The following is a 23,327-nucleotide window of genomic DNA, read 5'->3' on the forward strand; positions in this document are numbered from 1 at the left end:
GCTAGCCTGGCCCGTCCAAAGCGCGGATATATGCTAGCTAGTCTCTTAGTGGAAGCGTACTGTAGTAGTATCCGTCACTATATCCATTAGAGTCACCTGCTACTGCTTCAAGTGTGAGGTGAGAGTTGACAGGGGTAATCGACGCCATACTCATACGAAGTGGATGCAAGGCGGCTCACGAGCTCAGGCGAGAACAGGGAAGAGAATGGGACAGATTCAGACGCGATTCCCAAAGGAGACGCAGGATATTCCTTACGCAGTAGCCCGAGGGAGATAGGAGGAGTTGGGTAGTCTATGATAGTAGTGAAAAGAGGCGTGCACTGTTGTGCAAGAACAGAGCAGCGTAAGGAGTCTCCTAGGTAGATTGAAGCGTCTGAATCGTATACCCAGTAACCGGGTATGCAGGGAGAAAGGCCTATCTAAAGCGCCGAGCTCATAAACATGGAGGGAGAAAGAAGCTCGAAGTATAGGGTTCAGAAGGCTCATTAAGGGTTTCAGGAAGCGGGGTCGGGAAGTACGTGCTCATGTACACAGGAGGTGCGGAGTATTTGTAACGAGTGTTGGGCCAAAGCTTGTGGTAGACGAGGAATCAGCAGAGGCTGGGCAGAGATGATCCACAACACTATCATTGTACATAGGACTACTTTACTTCCTCTGGATACAGTTTTGATAGGAGTTTGGACGAATCCAGGTTGCTTCTTCATATCATGAACACTATGACAAGCTTGAATTTCAATGCTCTCGAGTCACTCCCATCATACCTGGATTTCCATGATCAGTTCCTTCACTCCACATGAAAGCTCGAGTTGTCCGTCGTGCAAGTCTTCACCGACAACAGCTGCTCCAGCTGGTAGTTGCAACGTAGCTGTCGTACCGCTGGGTATAGCGACAGTCATAACGACTTTCGTACCATTTAACGTCCATGCCACCTTGATCGGTCCATTAGGTGTCGGTACCCTCCCGTTAACTTCAGATTGGTTCAGGAACCCAATCATAGGAGTGATGACAACCATTTCGTACCCCGGAGAACTCGGTACCACACCAAGAAGGTATTCCGGCAGTACGTAGGTCGGAGCTGCACCCCATGGATGTGCTAAGCTAGTGAAAAGATCGATACCAGGCGAACCGTCGGGTTTTACGTATTCCCAGCTCGCTCCTGAGTAGTATTCGTTGTTCTTTACCATGCTACCCCACAGGTTTTCGAGTAGGTGCGTGATAGCAGACGTACTGTCCACCCCAAGATCACGACGTGCCTTGAAGAGAGCTTCCAATAAGAAGCCTGATGGATTGGGGGCAAGCTGATAGTCATCCGTCTCTAAGTCGCTTGAGATAGTCTTGTAACCTACCGCGAAGCGAAGCTCCTCAAGCTTAGCGATAGAGGACGCTGCTTGCGTTGCGTTTGCCGTCCCAGATAGAATTGCCCAAGCGACGCCAGTCAAGGAGAAATTGCCTCGATCGGTGGTAGAGAGTGAGTATGTTCCTAGCTGGTCGTTCCATAGCTCACGATTAAGGGCCTCGCGCAGTTTGCTTGCCGTTTGTGAGTAAGACGTTGAAGCTTCTTCATCTCCGACCGCAAGAGCAAGTGGCGCAATCTCGTTAAGCATATAAGCGAAGAGACCAGTCGTTGCAGTCCCGTTGGCTGGTCCAAGGAAGCTGAAAGGTGATGGTATCTCTAGGGAACCTCCAATGAGACCAGATGAAGGATCGATGAAAGCCAATCTCGCTGTGGCAAGTCTCTTGATCTGACTCCAGTAAGGCTTCAGGCCATCCGAGTCTCCAGTGTAACGGTAGTAATGACTTATCCCTGCCAAAAATAAGTCTTGGTAGTCTACTAGCCCAGCGTAGTTCCCAATATTTGCCTCTTTGTACTGGGGTCGGGATCCCAGGTTGGCAGAGATGGGGGTAAAGCCAGCATACGGGCCTTCATCCAGCTGGTAACTTAGCGCGTATTCGATGGTGCCCAAGAGGTAGTCAAATCGAGCAGACGAAGTTGATACGACCCGCACAGTGTGGTAGAAGTCTCCTGTCCAGACTAGGCGATCCCGCTTGGCACCGTCAAGGCAGACCGAGTGGTCGAGAGGCGCAACCTGATACTCGGCCAAGCAATCTTCGCTGGTAAGAGGATTAGAGTAAATGATCGTACCGTTTCTGGCGGTGACAGTCACATCTTTGTAGTACGTGATGTGATCCTGCATACTTCCGAAACCCCATGTGCCTTCGTATCGAGAGGGAGTGCCAAAATTTCCTGGGGCTGCCGGTGGTGGTAAAGGTACGAAGGCGATCTCCGTCCCATTCAGGCTTATCCGATAGCCCGTTTTCTCGATCGATGTGCTCACGTGATACCACACATTTTCCTCGATGGTTGTGTTAATAGTGAAGTACTGGTTTTCTGGCACAGGCAACGTGCTCTGATTCACTAAGCTCCACTCAGGGTTGAATGCCAAGGTATTTGGCGGTAGGAGAGTCAGGTTCGTGTTTGCGAAAGTATTCTGCTGAGGATATTCGGACGTAAGCACAAAGTACGGCCCAAGCGGCTGCAGCGCACTTGCTACCCGCCAGCCGGCGCCGCCGCGAGCGATCTTCACATCGAAGTCGAGTGTGTAATTGGCTGCTTCAACCCCCAGCGATGACTGTGCGCTTGTTTGGCCTCGAACGAGAGCTCCGTCTTTCGTGATTTCCCATGTAGACGGTGCGTTACCGGCATCTACGCATGCCACCTGTGCGACACGGCCTCCGAGGTCGAAGACGCGGTTGTAAGTATCGTCCGATGTCTTCAAGTGCCCTGGCAGCGTATTGACGTCTAGGTTTGAGCTCGTTGCGCGGAATCCCAGATGATCGATAGTGACAGAGCCGTTTGTGATCAATCGTGCGGTCTGCCATCGCTGTCCTCCTTGGACGAAAAAACTCTCAATGTATCCTGTCTCCGTGATATTAAAAGTTTCGACACGGAAAGTGTTTGACAGTCCGTTCGAGAATGTCCAAGGCCCGTCCGAGAATGGTTCTTCAACTCCTCGGTATTCTTCGCTGTACTTTGCTTCGATCTGTACTGTTCCAGAAATTGCAGAAACGCGGAAGAAGGGAAAACCGGCTACTTCGGTACCGTAGTCGAGTGTAACGAGCGGGTTTGAGGGCGATAGTGTCAGGCTCGTATTTGCCCACGGCCTCAAGCCAGATGATGAGGGCGCAGATTGCTGTAGGATTGACTTGGGTACAATCGAGCCATAGTTGACAAAGCTATCATGGTGAGTAAATCGTCTTTGAAAGGTGTCTACGGTAGCTTACGCAGTGGCTGATGGGTTGATGAAGACTGCGATAAATACAAGATGATGAAGGATCATCATGGCTGCTACCTAGATATCATCTGAGGCGATCTCACAGCCTTTTATTCTGCGATATAACTGGGCAGCCATGACTATAGCCGGCGGTCATCTGTACCTGCGATGCATTGAAACATTACGACAACTGCCACCCCAGATTCGAGCCTAGGGCGCAGGGCCGAGTAGCGGAATGTGGGGAAAAGGCTGTCGATTCGACTCCGGCGCTGGCTAGGTGATGCGCTCGGTACATATGTGACCGATTCGAACAAGCTTCGGTATGCATAACCGGGGAGTTTGAACATCAAGCTTAACGTTGTCAGAAGGCTAGGATATGTTTTGTACAGGATGTTACCCCGCAAAGTACGATGCCCCGCATAACATGTTTCCCGTTCGTACATTCATTGGATTACACGGCCCAATACGGGCAAGTTTCGGGTGAACAGCCGGTTAGCATGCGTATCTCGGTCTGCGTATTCTAGGTCGCGAAGGATACGCCAATGCATGGTCTGACAGCCAAGGCAGCATCTCTGACGACCTTTGCGCAGGCTGCGATAGGTTGTGAGAGAATCCGAGGTCCAAATCTTGGTTCAATCGATGGTCACGCCCGAAGTCAGGCCGGCGGAGCATTCGCAATGTCAATTCAACAATCAGACTTCGTTCCCTCTCAAGAAGTCCAAAGCGTCCTTTCGACCAGGTGCATTCGAACGTTGCCAGCGACCATTGAATACACGGCGAGCTGGACATATTGAGCGGATGCTGCAATTCTGTCGGCAACGTGTTGAGAGGCTGCGATAGGCTAGAGGCAGGCCGATGCGGCTCACGGCGGCCAAGTTTTGAATTTACTGACGTCCTCACACTGGACCAAATTTCGTGATACCAACGCAAAAACCAGGCAGAGTGGAGGCATTGCTAGATTAACGTATCATGTCCATGAACAGCGAAAAGCTATGGTCATAAACTGAACAGTCACGAACAAATTTGTTTTCCAGCCACGACGATGGCCCGCCACGGCGAGTATCGGCAATGCAGTGGATCTTCCCAGCCCCCGAAAAACTTTCACTCGCTCGCACATCCGTGCATTCCTGTCCCGTGCACAGCATCTGCTTGGGTATATAAACCCATCGTCCCTCGTCCTCCTTTCTGCTCATCATGTCGATCATACTTCATAGAATCATTTCTAATAGTATGCATCCTCTTCTGAGTTACTCTAAGTAGCCACAGAATCTCCATCCTGGTTGATGACTATCAGCCTCGATGTCCCGGAGTGAGGCTTTATACGGGTGCTTCGGCGCGCGTGGCGATGATCTTCAGCCGACTGGTTTGCGACTTCGTGTTGCGCTGGAAGGCAGGACGTTGACGGCAATCTGACAGGCTACTTTTTTTTTCATTGATGCGACTGGCTTGCCAGTTGATTGAGGAAGAAATATTGAAAAAATGTTCACAAGTGAACCTCTGTGCTGACGGTCCAGGGCGAAAATCGCTGCTGCTAGCGCATCCGAGTAGTGCGTAGAGGTTGTCAGGGGGGCGAGAACATCGAACCGTAACCCGTTCACCGGCTCACAGCTCCGACCAAAGCCTGCTTCGAGCACAGCTTTCCTTATGCAAGCGCAACGCCCTGTTACAATTCCCATAGCAAGGTCTACAGAGCGACGGGCGCGAATGACAAGTAAGGTTATGGATGACTGACAGAAATCTGGTGCGCAAAATGCAAAAGCAACCCCCAACGCTCCAGCAATGCCATGCACTAGACTTCGAGAGGAAGGACTGTCAACATGCACCAGCAACGCGATAACAAACTCTCGTACTGGTGCGCGACATCAGTAATCCGTGTTCCACTGTAGGCTATCACTCCTTTTTACTTTCCCTTGAGCCTCCTGACGCTTTGCAACTTCCGTTTCCTCTGACTCTGCCATCCCACAATACAATGAAACGCAAAAGCCAACGACAAGAGATCTCCTGGTGGTCTCCTTCGCTTCCTTAGTACACGTAGAAGTTGATAGCCTCGTTGTCCGATGCACGGATCTTCTTGTTGTCTCTCATCAAGATAAGTCTCATCACCCACGCACACAGTACCACACCCGCCGAGAAGCCCACGCTCGCATACATGGCCTTGCCAAAGCGCGGTGCATCGCTGTCGGGCCACAGATACGGTGTGTAAACGAAGGAGAGGTTGCCCAATGTATTGACGATAGCCAACGCGACTGATTTCTTCTCGTCCGTCTGGCCGAGTACAGCGGCGGTCCAAGCTAGCACGATGTTGTTGACACCATACGTCGCTCCTACGAAGAGCACCATGGCGAAATACCGCGCGCCAATGTTCAAGGTGGCAGTTCCCACGATGAAGCCTACAATCGCGACGGCCTTGGAGAGCGTGATGTGCCAGGTGCGCTCATTGAACCGACCAGAAGACCAGGATACTGCTACCGACACAAAGGCTGAGATGAGATACGGAGGACAGGTCAGTACGAGGGTGATGGTCTGATTGAAACCTAATGTCTTTACGACTGTTGGTAGGAAATTCTTGAAGCCATTCGCTAAAATACGAAGTCAGTGTATGTCTCACATGCATCTCGTATAGGCACAACTTACCTGACAAGTGAAGGTTTTGCATGAGTGCAAAGACCCAGGTGCGGTAGTCGACTGCTGCCTCTCGGAGACCTTTCCAGACGTTGACCTTGTCTCGCTTCTGGGTCGTATCTTGTTCGATGCGGCTATGTGCTAGTTGTCGCTGGGCCGGAGTGAGCCACCGGGTTTGAAGGGGTGCGTTAGGTAGGAGGAAGAATGCCATCGCCGCGATGAGAACTGGAGGCAAGATCAGCTAGCGTGATAACAGACGGACTCGGTTTGAACGTACCTGTGAAGACTCCCTGAATGAGGAACAGCCATCTACAGATGTGGAGATGCGAAGTCAGTGTATGTCTCACATGCATTTCGTACAGTCATAACTTACCTCCATCCTTCCAAGCCCTTTTTCCCGTCCAGTCCGGCGAATATTCCAGCTGCGATAAGACCAGAGAAGGAACTCGCAAGCAAGTTGCCAGTATAGAACACCGACATCCTCGTTGCGGTCTCCTTACGTGTGTAAAAAGAGCTGATCATGTACAGTGCTCCCGGGTAGAACGGCGCCTCCGTCATTCCGAGTACAAGTCTGTCGACATGAGTACGTGACTTTCACATGTAATCAAGCTAATCATACCTGCATGCCAACATGCCGTGGTAGTCTTTCACGAGAACCATGAGTGTCGATACGATTGCCCATGCCATCGTCCAACCGGCCATGTAGTGGGAGGGCTTGACACGAGTCAAGAGCATATTTGAAGGTACCTGCCCCACGAGATAACTATGAAAGAGTCAAAAAGAACTTTAGTATGGCGGACGAACATCTTACCCGACGAAGAAGATGCTCACGCATGTGTTGTATTCTGTCCCCTGCAAATTGAGATCCTTGTCCATGCCGTTGATCTTCCCGTTGACAATGGCATTACGATCAAGGAAATTCATGAAGTACATGATCCAAAGCATTGGCTGTAGTTGTTAGCAACGAGCTTTTCATTTGCTCCAAGAATTAGCCTACCATCATATGGGTATCCAACTTCCTGACCAGAGATTTCTCTTCAGGGGTATACTCGGTAGCGGCTCCGAATTTGTCCAATGCAACGACATTTTGCGGTTTGTCTAGTGTATCGATGTGCTCGATCGAGACCTTGGACTTGATATCATTGGATGGAGTCGCCATAGTGGATAGCTGGAGCTTTGCGACCTCCAGAACTGATGATGCCTCACTATTCCCAGACCATAGCCAGCTTTGTAGTTCTTCTCTTCCCCAGACTCCACGAACTTGGCAAAGCAACTTGTTGCTGATCCAGGGATCGCTGCATGCCGAGATGCGGGGGAAGCCCCGTGCCCCATGGGGTTCGCATATCCGGCGTGCAAGAGAATGTGCTCGTGCGCTGGTCGAGCATATACGGACTCAACACACAAGATAGAGACGATAAGGAATAGAGAACTTTGGCTGTCCGAAGTAATCCCGACACGGTCGTCAGCAGTCGTTGGTGGGATATTTATTTGCTTGCAGCGGATCGACTTACCCCGCTACCCGACAAACTGAAACCACCCATGAAGGCTGAATCCTGCGGAAAACAATTCCTCGCGTGATGATGTGGGTGAGTAATCTGGCATCAACCCAGCGGACTTCTTATCCGACACGCTGATGTCACGTGCGATCGGAAATATCGGGACCATCGGAACCACGACGGCTCGAGACAGTATAGATACCATGGTACAAGAGCGTGCTGTTGTAAGTACCAGCTAACCATACATATCATCATGCCTGGCTTATTGACAAAAACAAAGGAGCATGCGATTACGCCGGCGCTTCGTCTCGCTGGAAGCGATGACGCAATCCATACCATCGACGAGCTGATCAAGCGACGAGCATCAGAACTCGGAGATTCTCCCCTGCTTTGCTTTCCGAGAGAAGGTCTCACTGACTATGAAGACCATTCAGCACGGGCGATTGACAGTTATGTTGATGCGGCAGTTGACGCGTTACAGCGGAGAGGGCTGAAGCCAGCGGTAGGTGGGACTTGAACCGGCTAAGAAGTCACATCTGACAGCGAGAACAGGATTCGTTACTTACTCAGGCACCAACCATTGCGATACTCGCTCCTTCTTCTCTGCAGTTTATCATCACTCTCCTTGGATTGAACAGGCTAGGCTACGCCGCTCTTCTTCTATCCCCGCGGCTCGCCAGTCCAGCAATATGTTCATTGCTTGAACAAGCCGAATGCGACACTATACTCACAATTGCCCAATTTCACGATGCTTTGGAGCAAGTGCGCAATGAGAGGAGCATCACTGTGCTCGAGACGCTCGAGCACCACGATTACTACAAGGTGGATGCACCGGTGTTCCATCGCACATACGATCCAGAACGCGAGAATCCCAAGAGAGCTGTCATCATCCATTCATCGGGATCAACAGGCCTACCAAAGCCCATCTATCTCACTCACAGAAGCTGCATCGCGACATTCGCGCTGAACCTCGATCGGAAAGCTTTGATGACGCAGCCGCTGTTCCACAGCTTCGGTTTTTACGAAACCTTCCGATCAATCTACTCCGGAAAGCCAATGTACTACGTCAACTACAACTACCCAATCACGAAGCAGAACCTCCTAGCCACTATTGAGCATGTAAAGCCGGATCTCTTATTCTGCGTACCCTATGTTCTGAAACTTCTCGCAGATTCGGATCAAGGGCTCAAAGCGCTAGCCGACATCGATCTGATCATGTACGGAGGCAGTGCTTGTCCTGACGATCTGGGCGACAATCTGGTGAAGCACGGCGTCAACGTCTGCGCAAACTACGGCGCGACCGAAACCGGGCGCGTCATGACATCTGTCCGACCACCAGGTGATAATGCTTGGAACTACCTTCGCATACTGCCCCAAGTCCAACAGTTTCTCTTGATGGACGAGGTCGCCCCAAACATATTCGAGTGCGTCGCTCTCGATGGTCTCAAGTCGAAGAGTACCATAAACTCAGACGACCCGCCTAACTCGTTCCGCACCCGAGATCTCTTTGCGAAACACCCTACAAAGCCTAATCACTGGAAGTACGTCTCACGTCTGGACGACCGTTTGACATTAGTCAACGGGGAGAAGGTACTTCCAATTCCAATCGAAGGCCGGATACGTCAAGAAGCGCTTGTCCAAGAAGCCATCGTTTTCGGAGACGGCAAGACAGTTCCAGGCATCTTGATCATCAAGGCCGACGCAGCGGCCGACATGAACGATGAGGAGTTCCTGCAGCACATCTGGCCTGCTGTTGAGGACGCGAACTCTCGCGCAGAAAGCTTTTCCCGCATTCCGCGAGATCTTATCGTCGTGCTGCCATCTGGAACAAAGTACGCTACCACAGACAAGAGCACATTCATCCGCGCCCAGGTTTACGAACAGTTCAAGCAACAGATCCAAGACGCATACGAGAAGTTTGAGAACGACACCAGCGGGTCCGTAGCACTGCCGCTTCCAGAACTCGAGGCGTATCTGTCTCGACGTTTTCGCGAAGAGCTTGGCGTGGAACCAGGCTCTTCCGAGTCAGACTTCTTCGCCTGCGGTATCGATAGCCTGCAGTGTCTGCGGATGTGGAGCTTGATCAAGAAGGAAATTGATTTGGGAGGCAAGCAAGCCGAAGTGGGACAGAACCTGCTGTATGAGACTGGAAACATTGCTGCGCTTGCTCGCTACCTGCATGGGCTGCGTACAGGCGAGACGGAAGATGCAAAAGGCCATGAACAGATTATGCATGACCTGATCGCAAAGTACTCGACTGCTGCACCTGCTACACGGTCAGTCTACAGGAGACATACCGTTGTTTTGACTGGTGTCACTGGAGGACTGGGTGCTCACTTGCTTGCACAACTTGTCGAGCATTACGCAGTCGAAGAGGTGTATGCTCTCGTCCGAGCATCTTCTGACATCGCTGCACTAAAGCGCACTTTGGATAGCTTATCTGCAAGAGGCCTTAGTCCCACAAATGATCAGCTAAAAAAGATCGTTGCACTTCCGGCCGACCTTAGTAAACCAGACTTCGGTCTAGGTAAGCAGAGGTTTCGTGAGATTAGTTCCAGGCTCACCCTGGTCATTCACAGCGCATGGGCGGTGAATTTCAACATCTCCGTACAGAGCTTCGAGAAAGAGCACATAGCCGCTGTACGGAACTTGCTAGATCTCTGTCAGAGTGATCCTGATGGGAGCAAAGCAAGCTTCTTCTTCTGCTCATCTGTCTCTTCCGCTGCTGCAACGCCGCGACCAGGAACAGTGCCAGAAGGTCCTGTCGCGAACATCTCACACGTCCAGAAGACGGGCTACGCGCGCTCAAAATATGTCGCTGAGCAAATCGTTCTCAACGCCGCGAAGTCCGCGAATCTAGTTGGTGCCGATGCTAGAGTGCTACGGATAGGCCAACTTGTCGGCGACTCCAAAGTCGGGCAATGGAACACTACTGAGGGTATACCGCTCATGATACAGACCGCAATTACGCTAGGCGCCCTTCCAACTCTTGACGAGGAGATGTCCTGGTTGCCTGTCGATTACGCAGCCCGCGTCATTCTCGATTGTTGCGACATCCACGACTTTACCTCACCTCCTTTCACGCCTTTCTCACCGGATAACGAATCCGATTTCGTTCCTGCTTCACCCTTGGATCCCGATCTCGTTCCTACTGCACCCTTGGATCCCGATGGCCGTCCTTTCCCACGCTTGCGTCCTGATTATTTCGCTCGTCGTCGCAGACACCCTGATGTCATCGAGATCCCCCCACCTGACCTCGTCTACCACGTTCTCAACCCCACCCGCTTCCACTGGACGCGCGACATGCTTCCTGCTCTCGCTGCTGCTGGCTTCAAATTTGAAACTCTGCCTACAGACCAGTGGATGGAGAGGCTGCGCAATTCGGAGCAAGATCCCAAGAAGAATCCTCCTATCAAGCTGCTCGATTGGTTCGAGAGCAAGTACGGGCATGGCTCGAGTACGAAGAACAAAGGTCTTCTAGTATATGAAACGGAAAAGACGAGCGCGAAGAGCGAGAGCATGAGGGCTATTCCGAGCGTGACGGATGTGGAGTATGTAAAGAAGGTCATTGAGAGGTTGCAGGAGGAGTGGGGAGCATAAAGGACAGGTTTACCGCGTATAGAAAGGGTCAGCTTAGAAAGCATAGTGTCGAGGAGCATCACAGCCCCAAATTGTCTTCATATGAGTCATCGCGCACCCTTTTGCTTAGGACCCTCAAGGGCAAAGGCAGGATAGCGAGATTTGTCAGTAAGGAATTATTCCATGGGCACTGTCTGCAGTCCTTCATGCTTGGTCTTGATGAAGTCGTCCCAAGCACTATTACAAGGCTTGCTCACATCGGTCGGCGTATTAAGGGTTACTAATTAGGCTTTAGCCTGTTACAATCAACCTTAAAATCGAATACCATATTATTGGATCTATCTATTCAAAATACATTGTATACATCTTCTACTGCATCCCTTTATGCCATGGTAAATAGAGACAAGAAACTCAAGTTGCTAGCCTCGTCCGCGTATCCTACTTTTATTCCACGTGTCTTTTCTTCTCCTTTTCCAACCACATCGACATCGGCCCGATTGGAACATCATCCCGTGCCATTAGTACCTCAACTATGCGTAGTCCCTTCCCATCAACGACTTGCTGATTGTGGAGAACATCTTCTAGTTCACCCCAGGTTCTTATCGTGGCCGTCTTAAAATTGTCTTTCCTTGCTCCAAAGAACTCAGGTGCCAGGAGATAGTTCCAGCGACCGATATCATTGTATTCCTCCGACAAGCCATGAATAGCACGCTCGATCGTGTAGCCGTCGTTGTTGATCAAGAATACGAGTACATCCAGATTCTGACGGATGATCGTGGCTAGCTCCTGAACGGTTACCTGGAAGCTCCCATCACCGATCATCAAAATCGTGCGGCCAAGAGCCTGCCTTTTTGCAGACGCTGCGAGATCTTTTTGGGCTAAGGCCACACCTTGCGAGGTTGGGAGCTGACCGCCGATAGAGTGCCAGGTAACCGGGAGTAACAACCTTGAAGAGGGTGGCAATGGGACGTCACGAAGCCCATAGCCTGCTGTGCCGACATCACCCAGGATGATGTCTCCTTTGCGGAACATGTTACCCAATACACGCCATATCCTATCCTGTGTAACAGGATGGCTCTTGGATAAAGATGAAAACGGAATCGTGCTCTCTTTGTGTATATCGGGGTATTGCTGGTATACGGAACGGGCTCTATCTTTGTTGATTCTTTCAGCCAAGCGAGCGATGACGTACTGACCGGGTGCGTCTTCGACAATGTTCCCAAAGATCTTGACATCGTTATCGTTGATAAAGATCGCACTTTCTGATTTGGGAACAGCGGAGAACATAAAGGTGTTGGCCGAGCTCAAATGAGGCCCAATGCAAATGACCAGATCAGATTCCTTGAAGACTTTCTGTGATGCTTCAGGGGCAAAGTCACCCTGGTAGATTCCGTGTACATTTGAGAGTGTTTCATCAATCAGACCCTTGGAGAAACAGGTTACCCAAGTTGGCCAGCCTGTTGAGGTGACGATCTGATTAGCCCCCTGAATGATTTTCGGGTTCCGTAGCTCGCCATCTACCAGGATGATAGGGCGCTTCGCCGAATACAGTTTGTCGAGGATAGTGCTAACAGCGTCCTCAGCCCGAGTTGTAGGTTCCGGAGTCTCGGCGAGAATGTCCACTTGCAACCTTTGACTAGCAATCTCAAGTGTACCCATGTCGACAGGGATCTGAAGGTGCACAGGTCTTTGGAGTGTGACACACTTGCGAAGAATTTGATCGATATCTTCTCCAGCAGTGCGTATGTCCCAAAGCTTTGTATGAGCAATGGTTGCGTAACTATGCATGGCTGCAAATCGGTCGAAGTCTCCATCGTTGAAGGTGTGATGAAGCTGAGCTCGTGACTTCTGCGCAGATCTGGCTGGGCATCCTACGATGTGTACCACTGCGCTACGTTCGACGTAGGCTCCTGCGACGGCATTTATAGCTGACAGCTCGCCTACACCAAATGTCGTGATAAGTACTCCGATTCCTTTGACACGCGCATAACCGTCAGCGGCATATCCACTGTTTAGTTCATTGGTGTTTCCGACCCAACGAAGCCCTGTAGGCTTGATATAGTCTAGGAGTGGGAGGTTGTAGTCGCCGGGGACGCCGTGAACCGAGTCAACTCCCAACTGGCTCAATCGACTGAAGAGGTACTCTGCGATAGTGAGAGTAGCTGACATTTCGACGCGAGGCGGAGAATAATCACAAAATGAGAGAAGAATGCACAAGCTGTAGGTAGCAGGACGAACTTGAATTTTTTACATGCCTTATATTGCTTGCAGTAGTGACAGATCAACGACTTCGGAGGTCATTAGTCGACTACGCCGACTCCGAACATTTACGGCGTAAAGTTCTCGCCACTCCCGATGATCGGTCTGCCCTTGTTTTAGGGACCCCTGTCGCACCACTTAAGCAATGCTGAAGTGGCGAATTTATTGAACAGTCTCATAAGCCGATGGTCTTAGGATTACGACGCGGCGATCATGACATCTCCTTATTGTCCAGAAGCCCACGAAGCGTTGACACTGCTGAGCAAGGAGATGAGGACTGGCAATGCGTTACACCAGAGGGCCAATCGACCCTTTCTCGGAAATGATGCCATTGTAGCCTTGCTAGTCTATCGTCTGCTAGTCTGTGTCTCACCAAAAGCATAGCTATGAACCTCTCGCTAACCCATTTTTTTTAGACAATACAAAGTCCTCAGGTACCATTATCCGGCAATACCTCGAGCACACTATCCAGATCAAAATCTCCATCAGCAATGCTCTGCCAGAAAGGATTCTGAAGATCGTGAAAGTAGTTAAACTGCCAAGGGTCCCAAGAATCACCGACGGATGCAGTTGAGCATAGATTACTAGCTTCTTCGGTTTCCTGCAGTGAATTACCTGTGATATGGTGATTATGCGTTTCTCGGCGATTGAGTACGATTTTGATCGCTTCAGTAGCTCCGGCTAGTAGAGCGTAATTTGCATCGTCAGAACTGACGAGGCTCCCTTGCTCAAGAACAGCCGTGAAAACCGATAAATCTCGTAGAACGTGGCTGGCATCGATCTGTGCTTCAGAAAATGAAAATGATGGTCGCAAAAGTGTTAGACAAAGCACGCCTGCGGCTGAAAGCCCATAGTACACAACCTGACCCAGCTGTAAGCACGGTGCCGCCACATCTTAGACCGAATGATTGAATGCGGGCATTGAGCATACCTTCCACACTAAAGACGTGCTTGAATCGATAATCCGATCCCTCAACAACAGGGCCTCGATTATAAGCCCTAACATCTCCGCTGAAATCTTGGCGATATCCGCGTTGGGCTCTGCTACCTTGCGAAGGAGGGCGAATTGGAGGAGGAAAACCACGTGAAGGTGGTTCAGCTTCACGGCCAGTAACAGATCAAGCTCCACGGGATCTCGATCATAGGCTTTAAAAGGGCCTTCCAATCGAAAATGCTGCGGAAGAGATGACCACTGCAAAGCAGCCACCTCTCGTATGGACCTCGGGAATAGTTAAGTGTTTGATTTGATCAGCGTACGAAATGGGCACATACCGAGATCTTCTGCTCGCAATCGCGTACTCACTTTCCTTGCGCAGTTCCAGACAATCTTCTTTCAGTGCTGCGCACATCGCTGCCCAGCGAGACTCTGCGTAGAAGTCCAACGAGTCGCTCTCACTCCACACATTAGAGAAATATTCCTCTAGGTTAATCGGTGGAAAGGAGCATGAGCTTTTAGAGAATCGAGAGGGTCGTCCTAGGAAGATGGAAACATTCTTGTCAGTCGAATACCAGTGTGCGAAAGCAGCCTGACGCGTGGGCCTTAGGATGTCTGGCATGGATGTATTGACAGGGACTTCTTGGTGATAGCCGAGCGCGGTTATGGAGCTTGCAACATCGCCTAGCTTTCTGTAACAACCAAAGTCTATATGTTGATCAGTCGTTGGCTAACTTATCGCAGAAGGTCGATGCAGCACGTACTTTGATCTCCGTCAACAATCGAGTGGAGTAGAAAGTTCTCGTGCTGAGAAACAAGTTGTAAGACATTCAAACAGTCCATAGAGAGTGATAAGTCAAGACTTTGGCATGCGTAGGCCATGGCTAACCTGAGAATACGTTGTCGTTCGCCACGCGCGCGCAAGGCCGGATGGAGGCAAGGTTTAGTCAAAGTAGCTCGACCTACAGCAATGAAGAATAGACTGACATTTTCCCATCGGGGGCTGTCAGAATCGAATGTCGTATTGTTGTGCTCTGATACTGCCATCAAGGTCGCGTCTAGCGGAAGGGATGAGTTGTGGAAAAGTTGTTTCGACAGGCTACTGGGGCTCCGAGGGTCTGTTCCGAGCTTTTCTACAGCTCGGATTGAAGATGCAGTAAAAGCGTGACCAAGAGACAGGTTCGCCCCAGTATCCAGCCATGCTTTGGCAAGTTTGATGCATAGTTGAAGCGGAAAGTCTTGGAGAAGACGTCTCATGGCATCCTCTCCTCCTGAGAGATCCGCAGTAGAGACGGACAGAGTTTGCAGATCAACAGGGTTGCAGCTCATCAGTCCCTGCTCTGGCAGCGAGGAGTTTTGACTGTATTCGATCTCTATTTGATTGAAGAGAGTCGTGTGGCTGGACGAACCCAGATACCCCGGATTAGGATATTGCCGAGGAATAGGTCGATCCATCGGCTTTGGCAATCGTGTGAATGATTCGATGCTTGCACCTTGCTGACCTTGGCTAGAAAGCATCAGCTTAAAATCGTTCTCAATACCTCGCAAATCACACAAGCACTTGTCGCCCAGTAGAAACTAGCCATCAGGACATGCACCGCAAGTTTTACGGTCAAATTCATTGTGTACACACCTGCTACTAAACGCTTGCACTTGGATTGTTGGTGACGGTGACCGAGGAGACGACGCCACTCTCGTAGCATTCTTCTTGAAAGGTCTCGGCCTGTAGGAGCAGGCGTCTTCCCGCTTGTTTTTGCAACACCGCGTACACGCCGGGCGCTGATGGTCGCAGGCAAGCTTCTTGACGCGGCAGGGTTCACATGCTGCAAGTCTCCTAGGCCTGCCTGGGATCTCTCGCATACTTGATCGCCTCGGGAAATTCATCGGAATGTCGTACTCGTTTACATGCCCGGCCGGAGTGATCAACTTTACGAAGTACCAGACATGCAGGTTATGCTCTGGCGCGGCCTCGGGGAGAAAATCAGGGCGGTCGGGCGGTGCAGATGATACTCCGAAAGGCACGCTAGTATCGGCGTAATGCAGTGGGGCTAGTGAGCGCTACTCCGGTGTTGTACTCGCTGAATCCCTCACACCCACTTTGTTAAAGCATTGAGCACACATACAAACTAGGTAGTTTGGCTTCGGAGTAGCACACAATCATGTAGATTCGAGAAGATATTTAATCTCTCATCTGCTCAGATGGCCGCAAAACAAACTTGATCCGTTCCCCCCCTCTGAAACTTACACTATGGCGTTCAAGAAAAACCAGTCTTCCCTACGCGCTTCGCGACTAGAAGAGCAGGCGTTATACAACCCGAAACCTATCCCCGAACCCACGGATGCATCTATTACCGATCTCAAGACAACCACCGATCGCATGATTACGGTCTTATGGACCGCCGACCACGGCTGGGCCAACCCCAAGCTGGTACCATATGGGCCTCTATCCTTGATGCCTACAGCAAGTGCGTTACAGTATGCGACCGAGTGTTTTGAGGGCATGAAGCTCTTTCGTGGCCATGATGGCCGTCTTCGCCTGTTCCGTCCTCTTTACAACTGTCAGAGAATGCTAGCCTCTGCTGAACGTATCTCGCTACCTGGATTCGAGCCAGAGGAGTTGCTAAAGCTGATTCATCGACTCTGTGCCTTGGAAGCGCCGAAGTGGCTGCCAAAGGACCGTGCCGGTACAGCCCTATACATCAGGCCAACACTGATTGGTACTGACAGCAGCCTGGGTTTCAAAGTTCCCGAGGAGGCTCAGCTTTGTATTTTCATGCTGTACTGGCCCTCACCTAGCTTGAAATCTGAATCTGTCCCATCGACCACCAGTCGTTGGATGAGACTCGTTACTAGTAGTGAATCCGCTGTCCGGTCATGGCCTGGCGGCACTGGAACAGCAAAGATTGGAGGCAATTACGGTCCAACACTCTTGGAGCACAACAAGGCAAGGTCTAGAGGATATGACCAAGTCTTATGGCTTTATGGCCCAGATCGCTGCGTCACAGAGGCTGGTTCAACCAACTTCTTCGTGCTCTGGAGGACGCCTAAAGGACAATTGGAGCTAGCCACAGCCCCCCTCGATGAACAGGGATTGATTCTCGCAGGGAACACACGTCAAACGATACTGGAGATGTTCAACACTTGTTTTTCGTCGCAAGAGTCGAGCTTGCTCGAGCCGTGCAACGTGGCGGAAAAGAAGATTTCGATTTCAGAGATTGAGCGCGCTGTTGGAGAGGATCGCGTCCTCGGCGCTTTCGCTGTAGGAACGGCAGCGTGGATCCAGGAAGTGAAGGAGATTGGCCACAACGGTCGGGATATTCGCATCAATGTGGGCAAGGCGCCCCATATCTCATTTGTACGCGAGCAACTTGCGGCGATATTGCTAGGAGAGATTGAAAGTCGTTGGGTTGAAGTCGTAGAAGAGGCTTAGTCCTAGTCTTACACTATCTACCCTATAGCTAAAGCGTTAGTCTAGATCAGCACGTTAAGTAGTATGGTAAATACCTTTGTTTTTACATGTACGTAAGTTGTGCTTGGTCTTTCTGTACCCACTGCAGCATACTATGGTAGCTGCGCGCGCAATGTCTAGATCTACTTTATACCTAGGCAATAACACAATATATCTAGAGGTAATAGAGCTATAACGCTTTTGAATTGATAGACGTGCTAGAATCAAAACGCAGGCACAACGCTATCAAGTTACACGATATTATATCATAGTAGAAGTGTGTCTGATGAGGTGAGTTCCTCCCTCTCTTGCTCTTTTCAAATCATATCTAATCAATCACTTACATTATGCACTCTAACACAGTCTTCTAATTTGTATACATCGTAGGGATCTAGAGCAGATCATTTGGCTCGAAAGAGATGTCTCTCTCGGATTGAAGCTGCTTAACCGCACTTATTGAGGGGGCACTGGGACCCACAACACTGTCTTCATGTAGACACTCTTACTACAAGGCCTATCCTTTGTGTATCCTTACTCTCACCGTCGCCCACGCAGTAAAACTCTGAATGCTAACTCAACAAAGACAAGAAGATAGAGAGTTGTTATCCACAAGTTGATCATTACTTATGTATATCATTATTACTTATCCAATTCGGCCATGTTATATATCCCCAGCCATACCCACGATATCCTTTAACCAAAGTTTCTCATCATCGCTCATGAAACCGGAATGTAAAGAAGAAGGAAAAAGGTAAAAACGCAACCAGGCGTCCCATCCATCCATCCATCCATCCGTCCTACATCCCCATTCATCCATCCATCAATCCATCAATCAATCCCTATTAATAACCCTCAAACTCCGCCTAGGATTCAACAACACACCCCTCGCGCCCCAAAAACTCGGCTCCTGACCATCCAACAATCCATCCACAACACTCCCTTCACTATTCCTCCTCCCCCACTGATCCCCCGCGCCTCCATAAGCAGTCGCATCACCGCTATTTCTTCTCCCAATGTCAAACGAGCCAGCAGCAGCGCCACCGTGACTGCTCCCACCACCCATGGTACCCGGCGGCCTCTCCGAACTGTTTTTACCCGAAGACGAAGTAAATGTGCCCCCTTGCTTCTCCGCGGCATTAGCCCGCGTTTGCACAGCGGCGGCATGAGACTTCCAGATTTGAACTTGGCGCCGGTAGATCCACGCGCAAAACGCAAAGTACGCAGCGATAACCGCAAAAACACCTGCAATCACACCAGCGACGATGGCACCAACGTTCGGTCCGCTGTCGCCTGATGAGCTGCCCTGAGGGTTCCCGTTGATGACGTTAGTAATCGTTGCGCCGTCCGGTCCAGTCATGGTGTACGTCTGCGGTTTGCCAGTTGCGAGCGGGCCTTGGGTGGGTGTCTGGACGGGAGCAGTAAGTGTTGCGCCGCCTGTTGCTGCGCCACCAATGACAGACTGAACGGCCTCGGGTACAGCATAACCATAAGAGCCCTCGATACCCGCATTGACGCCGAAACCACGTTGGTTGATTTGTTGCGCAAGAGGGTTACCAGTGCTACCTTTGTCCTTGGCGTCGTATCCCTGAAGCGCGTTCTTGCCCGTTACAGCAGTGAACTGGTTGCTCCACCCCAGACTGCTCATATTGAAGACGTAGATGCCAGGGGCGTCACAGCCGAGATCTGTGTTGTAGCCGCCGAGAACAATCATCTGAGCGTCCCAGACTTGGCAGAGGTGGCCGGCACGGGGAGGAGGGATGGAGGCTTTGTCGGTGCCTTGGTCGACCTCGATCCAGGAGAATGAGGGGACGGAGAGGATCCACATGTCATCGCGTTGGGTCTGGGTGCCTGGATCGCCAAGATCTTGGCCGGCGAACATGTAGATGTTGTATGATGAGCCGCTGGCAGCATAGTTAGTACGGATATCGAGTGAGCATGAAGCTTGGGTAGACTCACTCTGCAGCAGCTCCTACAACAGTACAAGGGTTGACTCGGTACTTGGGCGTCTTCCCGGAGGTACTTTGCTTGTACCAAGTCGATGTCGAGATATCGTAAACATCGATGGTATTCATTTGCGTCTGAATTCTGTTAGTATCTTGAAGTCATCTTGGCACAACCGAACCTACAAAAGTAGCATTATCACCGCCCGTCAACCCAATTAGGAGACCCTCGTCGCCAAAACCAGGGACGTAGACAAGAGCACTATCGGCGCGTTCAGGGAACGAGGCCGTGTTCTGCAATCCACCGTAGGTAATATTACGCCATGCGCCATCGGATCCAGCCGTCTTTCCATCGCCCAGCGACTCAACAGCATTGTTAGTCTGTCCTGGGAAAGTAAACTCCAGCAAGCTCTTCAAGTACACTCGCGGAGTCTGGATGCTCCAGCCCTCGGTCGTAAGAAAGTCCAAATGACCAGCAAAGTAGAAGCCCCTGCCCAGCGTAGGAACAGTGAGACCAGCACCTTCGGCAACGCGTTGTACAGATTGACCAGCGTCCTCCGCCTCCTGTCCAGCTGAGGTCTTCGGGTCGGCGTGTTCGATCCATTGCTTGCCGCCAATGTTGTACTCCCAAACAGAGTTGTTCGTGGGGTCGGCTTGCGGACTATCAGAGAACTGACCGCCGTATAGCCAGAGCGAATCGTGCGATGCCCAGAGTTGGCCGAGCGAGACGGCCGGTGGACCTTGTGGCTTGGGCAGACCGGTCAGAGCGGGAGAGCTGACTTGCCAGGATTCAGTGAGATCGAGCGTGAGGAAATCGTTGTCTGGGTCAAGTTAGCATTGCGCGCAAGCGCGATGATTTGCAATTCGCTACATACTCCATGTGTCCTGGGTCTGTTGGCCATCGGTGGTTCGGCGGAATCCGTACATGTATAGGGTTCCATTCACGACGGCGCTTTGTCCGCTCCACCGTCTACACGCATCAGTCGGGCTATCCTCTCGTCGCACGAGCATCGAGCGTTCAGAATTGGCCTGAATGGCGTGTGTTGGGATAGTGCCACCCCGTACTCCAATGTGTTTGAGGGGATTGAGTTGGATAATTGGTAGCATCAGTGCCAGTAAGACACTGAAGAGGCCGAATCGATATAGCCTGGTTGGCATAAACGATTGCGATGTGGTGATGTACGAGTCATTTGCATCGTCCTCGTCGCATGATTCCCAGTCATCTTCGTCGTCGGCCAACCTCTCTCCCTCTGCATTGAAGATACTGTTCGTACTCCTAAATCTGAGCATCTTCGCTGGCCGCAGCCGCCTCAAGCTCTTCCCATGTGTAGGTACAGGACTCCTCTCCTCTTGGATTCTGTTCTCGTCCACCAATCCAACCTCTGTGAATATCGACATGCGACGGCCCTCAGCACGTGTCGCAGGCTGTGCTCGAACCCGCTCCATGACTATCAAGTATTATCGCAAACTGCAACCCCGGTGGTGCAACGCCTATGGTCGCGTGCGCGCGTGCGTGCAAAGAGCGTAAAACGGGCCGTTCAAAAGCGAATACGAATCGTGTGTCGCAAATGCAAAAGGGTTTCCGCCGTCAGGTGAATGAGGTGCAAAGGGTTCGCGGCTAAATGGTCAAGATGACGTCGTGTTGTTCAGGAACAAGGTCCGCACCCTTGACCGATTCCGCCTCTTCACTCGTCGAGGGACGGGATAACAGCCGGGGACTATATGTGCCGACGGGCGTGAAAAGAAAATGGTTCGATTCGACAGCGACTGGTGACAAGGGATCCGATCGGTACGCAAGCGCAGGACGCTGATTTGCGTCGAAATCAAACAGCCGGAATGACAAGCAGGTGTTGTGTTAGCGAACGACGACGGCCACAGCGGAAATGGTTTGTAGCGAGCAGGGCAGTGCAGAAATGAATCAACAGAGCCAGATCAGAGATGATTAGAATAGTACGAGTAAGATGGAAGGGGAAAGGCAAACACTCCAAATGTGGAGTGCATACTGACGGCCTCGCTTCATCCCCTCGCCTCATTGAACCCGAGAGACGACGCTGACTGGCCCGCGCAGCCGTGGATAGACAAGGTGCGTCATGGAGGGCGCCGACAGGGTACGACTACGTGAGCAGGGTACACCAAGAACGGTAACGATCGATAATGCTGATAAAGGCGATTGGCTTTGCAACGTTCCAAGCCCGCGCCGCATTGGTCACGACACGGCGGTTTGGCAAGGAGAGGAGCAGTCGGACGAGTGATGGACTAGGGACCATTCCCTGCGCTAGGGCCCACTTGGCTTGGCCTATGTCAGGCGCTGCGGGCATGTCATCCTGGAGTAGACTTGGAAGGTCGTTGTGACGAGGCGGTCATGTTGTCCTCAGCCTATGATTTTTGTTTCCGCTGCCAGCTTTTCCACCTTCCTCTTTTCTACCTTTTGACTTTGTCTTGAACAATTCGCAACTTCCATGTCCAGCAGTAAAATGTGACTGGGTTCTGCCTTTCTCCTCCTCCGACACCCACTTTCAATCAAAGCAATAAATCACACCACCCACCCGTACGGCGCGAACAGCGTATATCCGTATTGTAGACCCTAGCTAATACGTTTACGGGTCCCCCGGAGATTTCGATAGCCTGTGCAGCGTGCAGTAGCTCTTTGCGCGTGTTTCGTGACCACTCTAGAATTCTAGTCCATGTTTAAATCTATTTTCGCGCATCCGTTGCGCGTGTGCCACGGCGCTGGAATGCACCGTACTCTTTTTTTTTTGCTCTCCCTTTCTTGTTGTCGACCGCCGTTGTGGTGCTGGGTCAACGGGCGTAAGCGCGTTGAGGGTGGCGGTGCAGCTGTTTCGTTTGTTCTAGATGTTTTCGGACCGCACTGCATCCGAATGTACAACAGCGACTTTGCCTTCGACTTTGCCCGTCGCATCGAGTGATGCAGGGTTTTCGCTAGGCATAGCCGTGACTGCGCTACGCATGCGAAGCGACTATCGTGTGGCTCGGGGTGGGTAATAATGGGGAAGGCGCGATCTCGGGTGCCAACCGAGTCAAGTGGTGATGGGCTTGCTTGAGGACTGACTTCGTCCATACAGGTCACGACGACATGGAATACGCGGCTGAAGGTGCTGCGGTGTTCGACAACCCACTGCCTCTAGTGGACCATAAATGAAATGGAAAGACCCGTAATACACGATGCAATAACTATCGAATGTGTATGAGCAGTTTCCATATGAGTCTTCTAGAGCAGCGATGCATTCCATGCATGAAGACGATACAGCACGAGCTCGAAGTGCTCGAGCATTGCGGGACCGAAGCATGTAGCGATCGGCTTAGCTTTAGTGTTAGTGTTGGTTTAGTCCTATAGACCAGAGGTCACGCAGACAAGGAATACGAGGCTGGAGATACTACTAGTTAAGCTAGCACACGGCCTCGTAGGTTGAAAGTCAAACGTATGCTTCTAGTGGACAATCTCAATGATATCTATCTAAATGCTCCTTTGTAGATTACAATACTTGCAAAACACCACAGACCTTTGCATGTTCAATATCTCGCCATCTACACCAACTTCAATCGTCCCTCACACGGGCTACTTGTGAGTTATTCACATGGCAGGGGTAAGCAAAAGCAGCGAAAAGTGCTCACGGGTTTATTGTACCTTGTAAAGCACTGCAAGCACACTACAATAGATATGAACAAGTACGTTGTACCATCTCGGTACTTCACAAACTAGGAAAATCTATGCATACTTCACATCGGAACACAGATATCTAACGTTGGTGGCTGACA

General features: G+C 51.0%; 6 protein-coding genes across 6 annotated transcripts; 2 read left to right on the plus strand and 4 right to left on the minus strand.

Annotated features, from left to right (window-relative positions):
• Positions 1-755: 755 nt before the first annotated feature.
• On the minus strand, positions 756-3,341 carry GT037_008868 (six-hairpin glycosidase; the record flags this gene model as incomplete). The annotated part of the gene is made up of 2 exons (XM_038933915.1): positions 756-3,234; positions 3,283-3,341. The coding sequence occupies 2 exons, from the start codon at positions 3,339-3,341 to the stop codon at positions 756-758; spliced, it is 2,538 nt and encodes an 845-aa protein (XP_038783260.1).
• Positions 3,342-5,294: 1,953 nt separating this feature from the next.
• On the minus strand, positions 5,295-7,053 carry GT037_008869 (mfs transporter; the record flags this gene model as incomplete). The annotated part of the gene is made up of 7 exons (XM_038933916.1): positions 5,295-5,851; positions 5,907-6,119; positions 6,172-6,203; positions 6,268-6,465; positions 6,514-6,657; positions 6,706-6,842; positions 6,892-7,053. 7 exons carry the CDS (start codon positions 7,051-7,053, stop codon positions 5,295-5,297), a joined length of 1,443 nt encoding a protein of 480 aa, XP_038783261.1.
• Positions 7,054-7,643: 590 nt separating this feature from the next.
• GT037_008870 (acetyl-synthetase-like protein) lies at positions 7,644-10,990 on the plus strand (the record flags this gene model as incomplete). The annotated part of the gene is made up of 2 exons (XM_038933917.1): positions 7,644-7,892; positions 7,943-10,990. 2 exons carry the CDS (start codon positions 7,644-7,646, stop codon positions 10,988-10,990), a joined length of 3,297 nt encoding a protein of 1,098 aa, XP_038783262.1.
• Positions 10,991-11,413: 423 nt separating this feature from the next.
• Positions 11,414-13,138, minus strand: GT037_008871 (pyruvate decarboxylase; the record flags this gene model as incomplete). Its single annotated transcript, XM_038933918.1, has 1 exon — positions 11,414-13,138. One exon carries the CDS (start codon positions 13,136-13,138, stop codon positions 11,414-11,416), a length of 1,725 nt encoding a protein of 574 aa, XP_038783263.1.
• Positions 13,139-16,410: 3,272 nt separating this feature from the next.
• Positions 16,411-17,592, plus strand: GT037_008872 (branched-chain-amino-acid aminotransferase; the record flags this gene model as incomplete). Its single annotated transcript, XM_038933919.1, has 1 exon — positions 16,411-17,592. The coding sequence occupies one exon, from the start codon at positions 16,411-16,413 to the stop codon at positions 17,590-17,592; it is 1,182 nt and encodes a 393-aa protein (XP_038783264.1).
• Positions 17,593-18,442: 850 nt separating this feature from the next.
• On the minus strand, positions 18,443-20,996 carry GT037_008873 (kelch repeat-containing protein; the record flags this gene model as incomplete). Its single annotated transcript, XM_038933920.1, has 4 exons — positions 18,443-19,511; positions 19,567-19,688; positions 19,737-20,371; positions 20,426-20,996. 4 exons carry the CDS (start codon positions 20,994-20,996, stop codon positions 18,443-18,445), a joined length of 2,397 nt encoding a protein of 798 aa, XP_038783265.1.
• Positions 20,997-23,327: the final 2,331 nt, after the last annotated feature.

Source organism: Alternaria burnsii (assembly GCF_013036055.1).
Source record: "Alternaria burnsii strain CBS107.38 chromosome Unknown 697, whole genome shotgun sequence".
In the NCBI taxonomy this organism is placed as follows: Eukaryota; Fungi; Ascomycota; class Dothideomycetes; order Pleosporales; family Pleosporaceae; genus Alternaria; species Alternaria burnsii.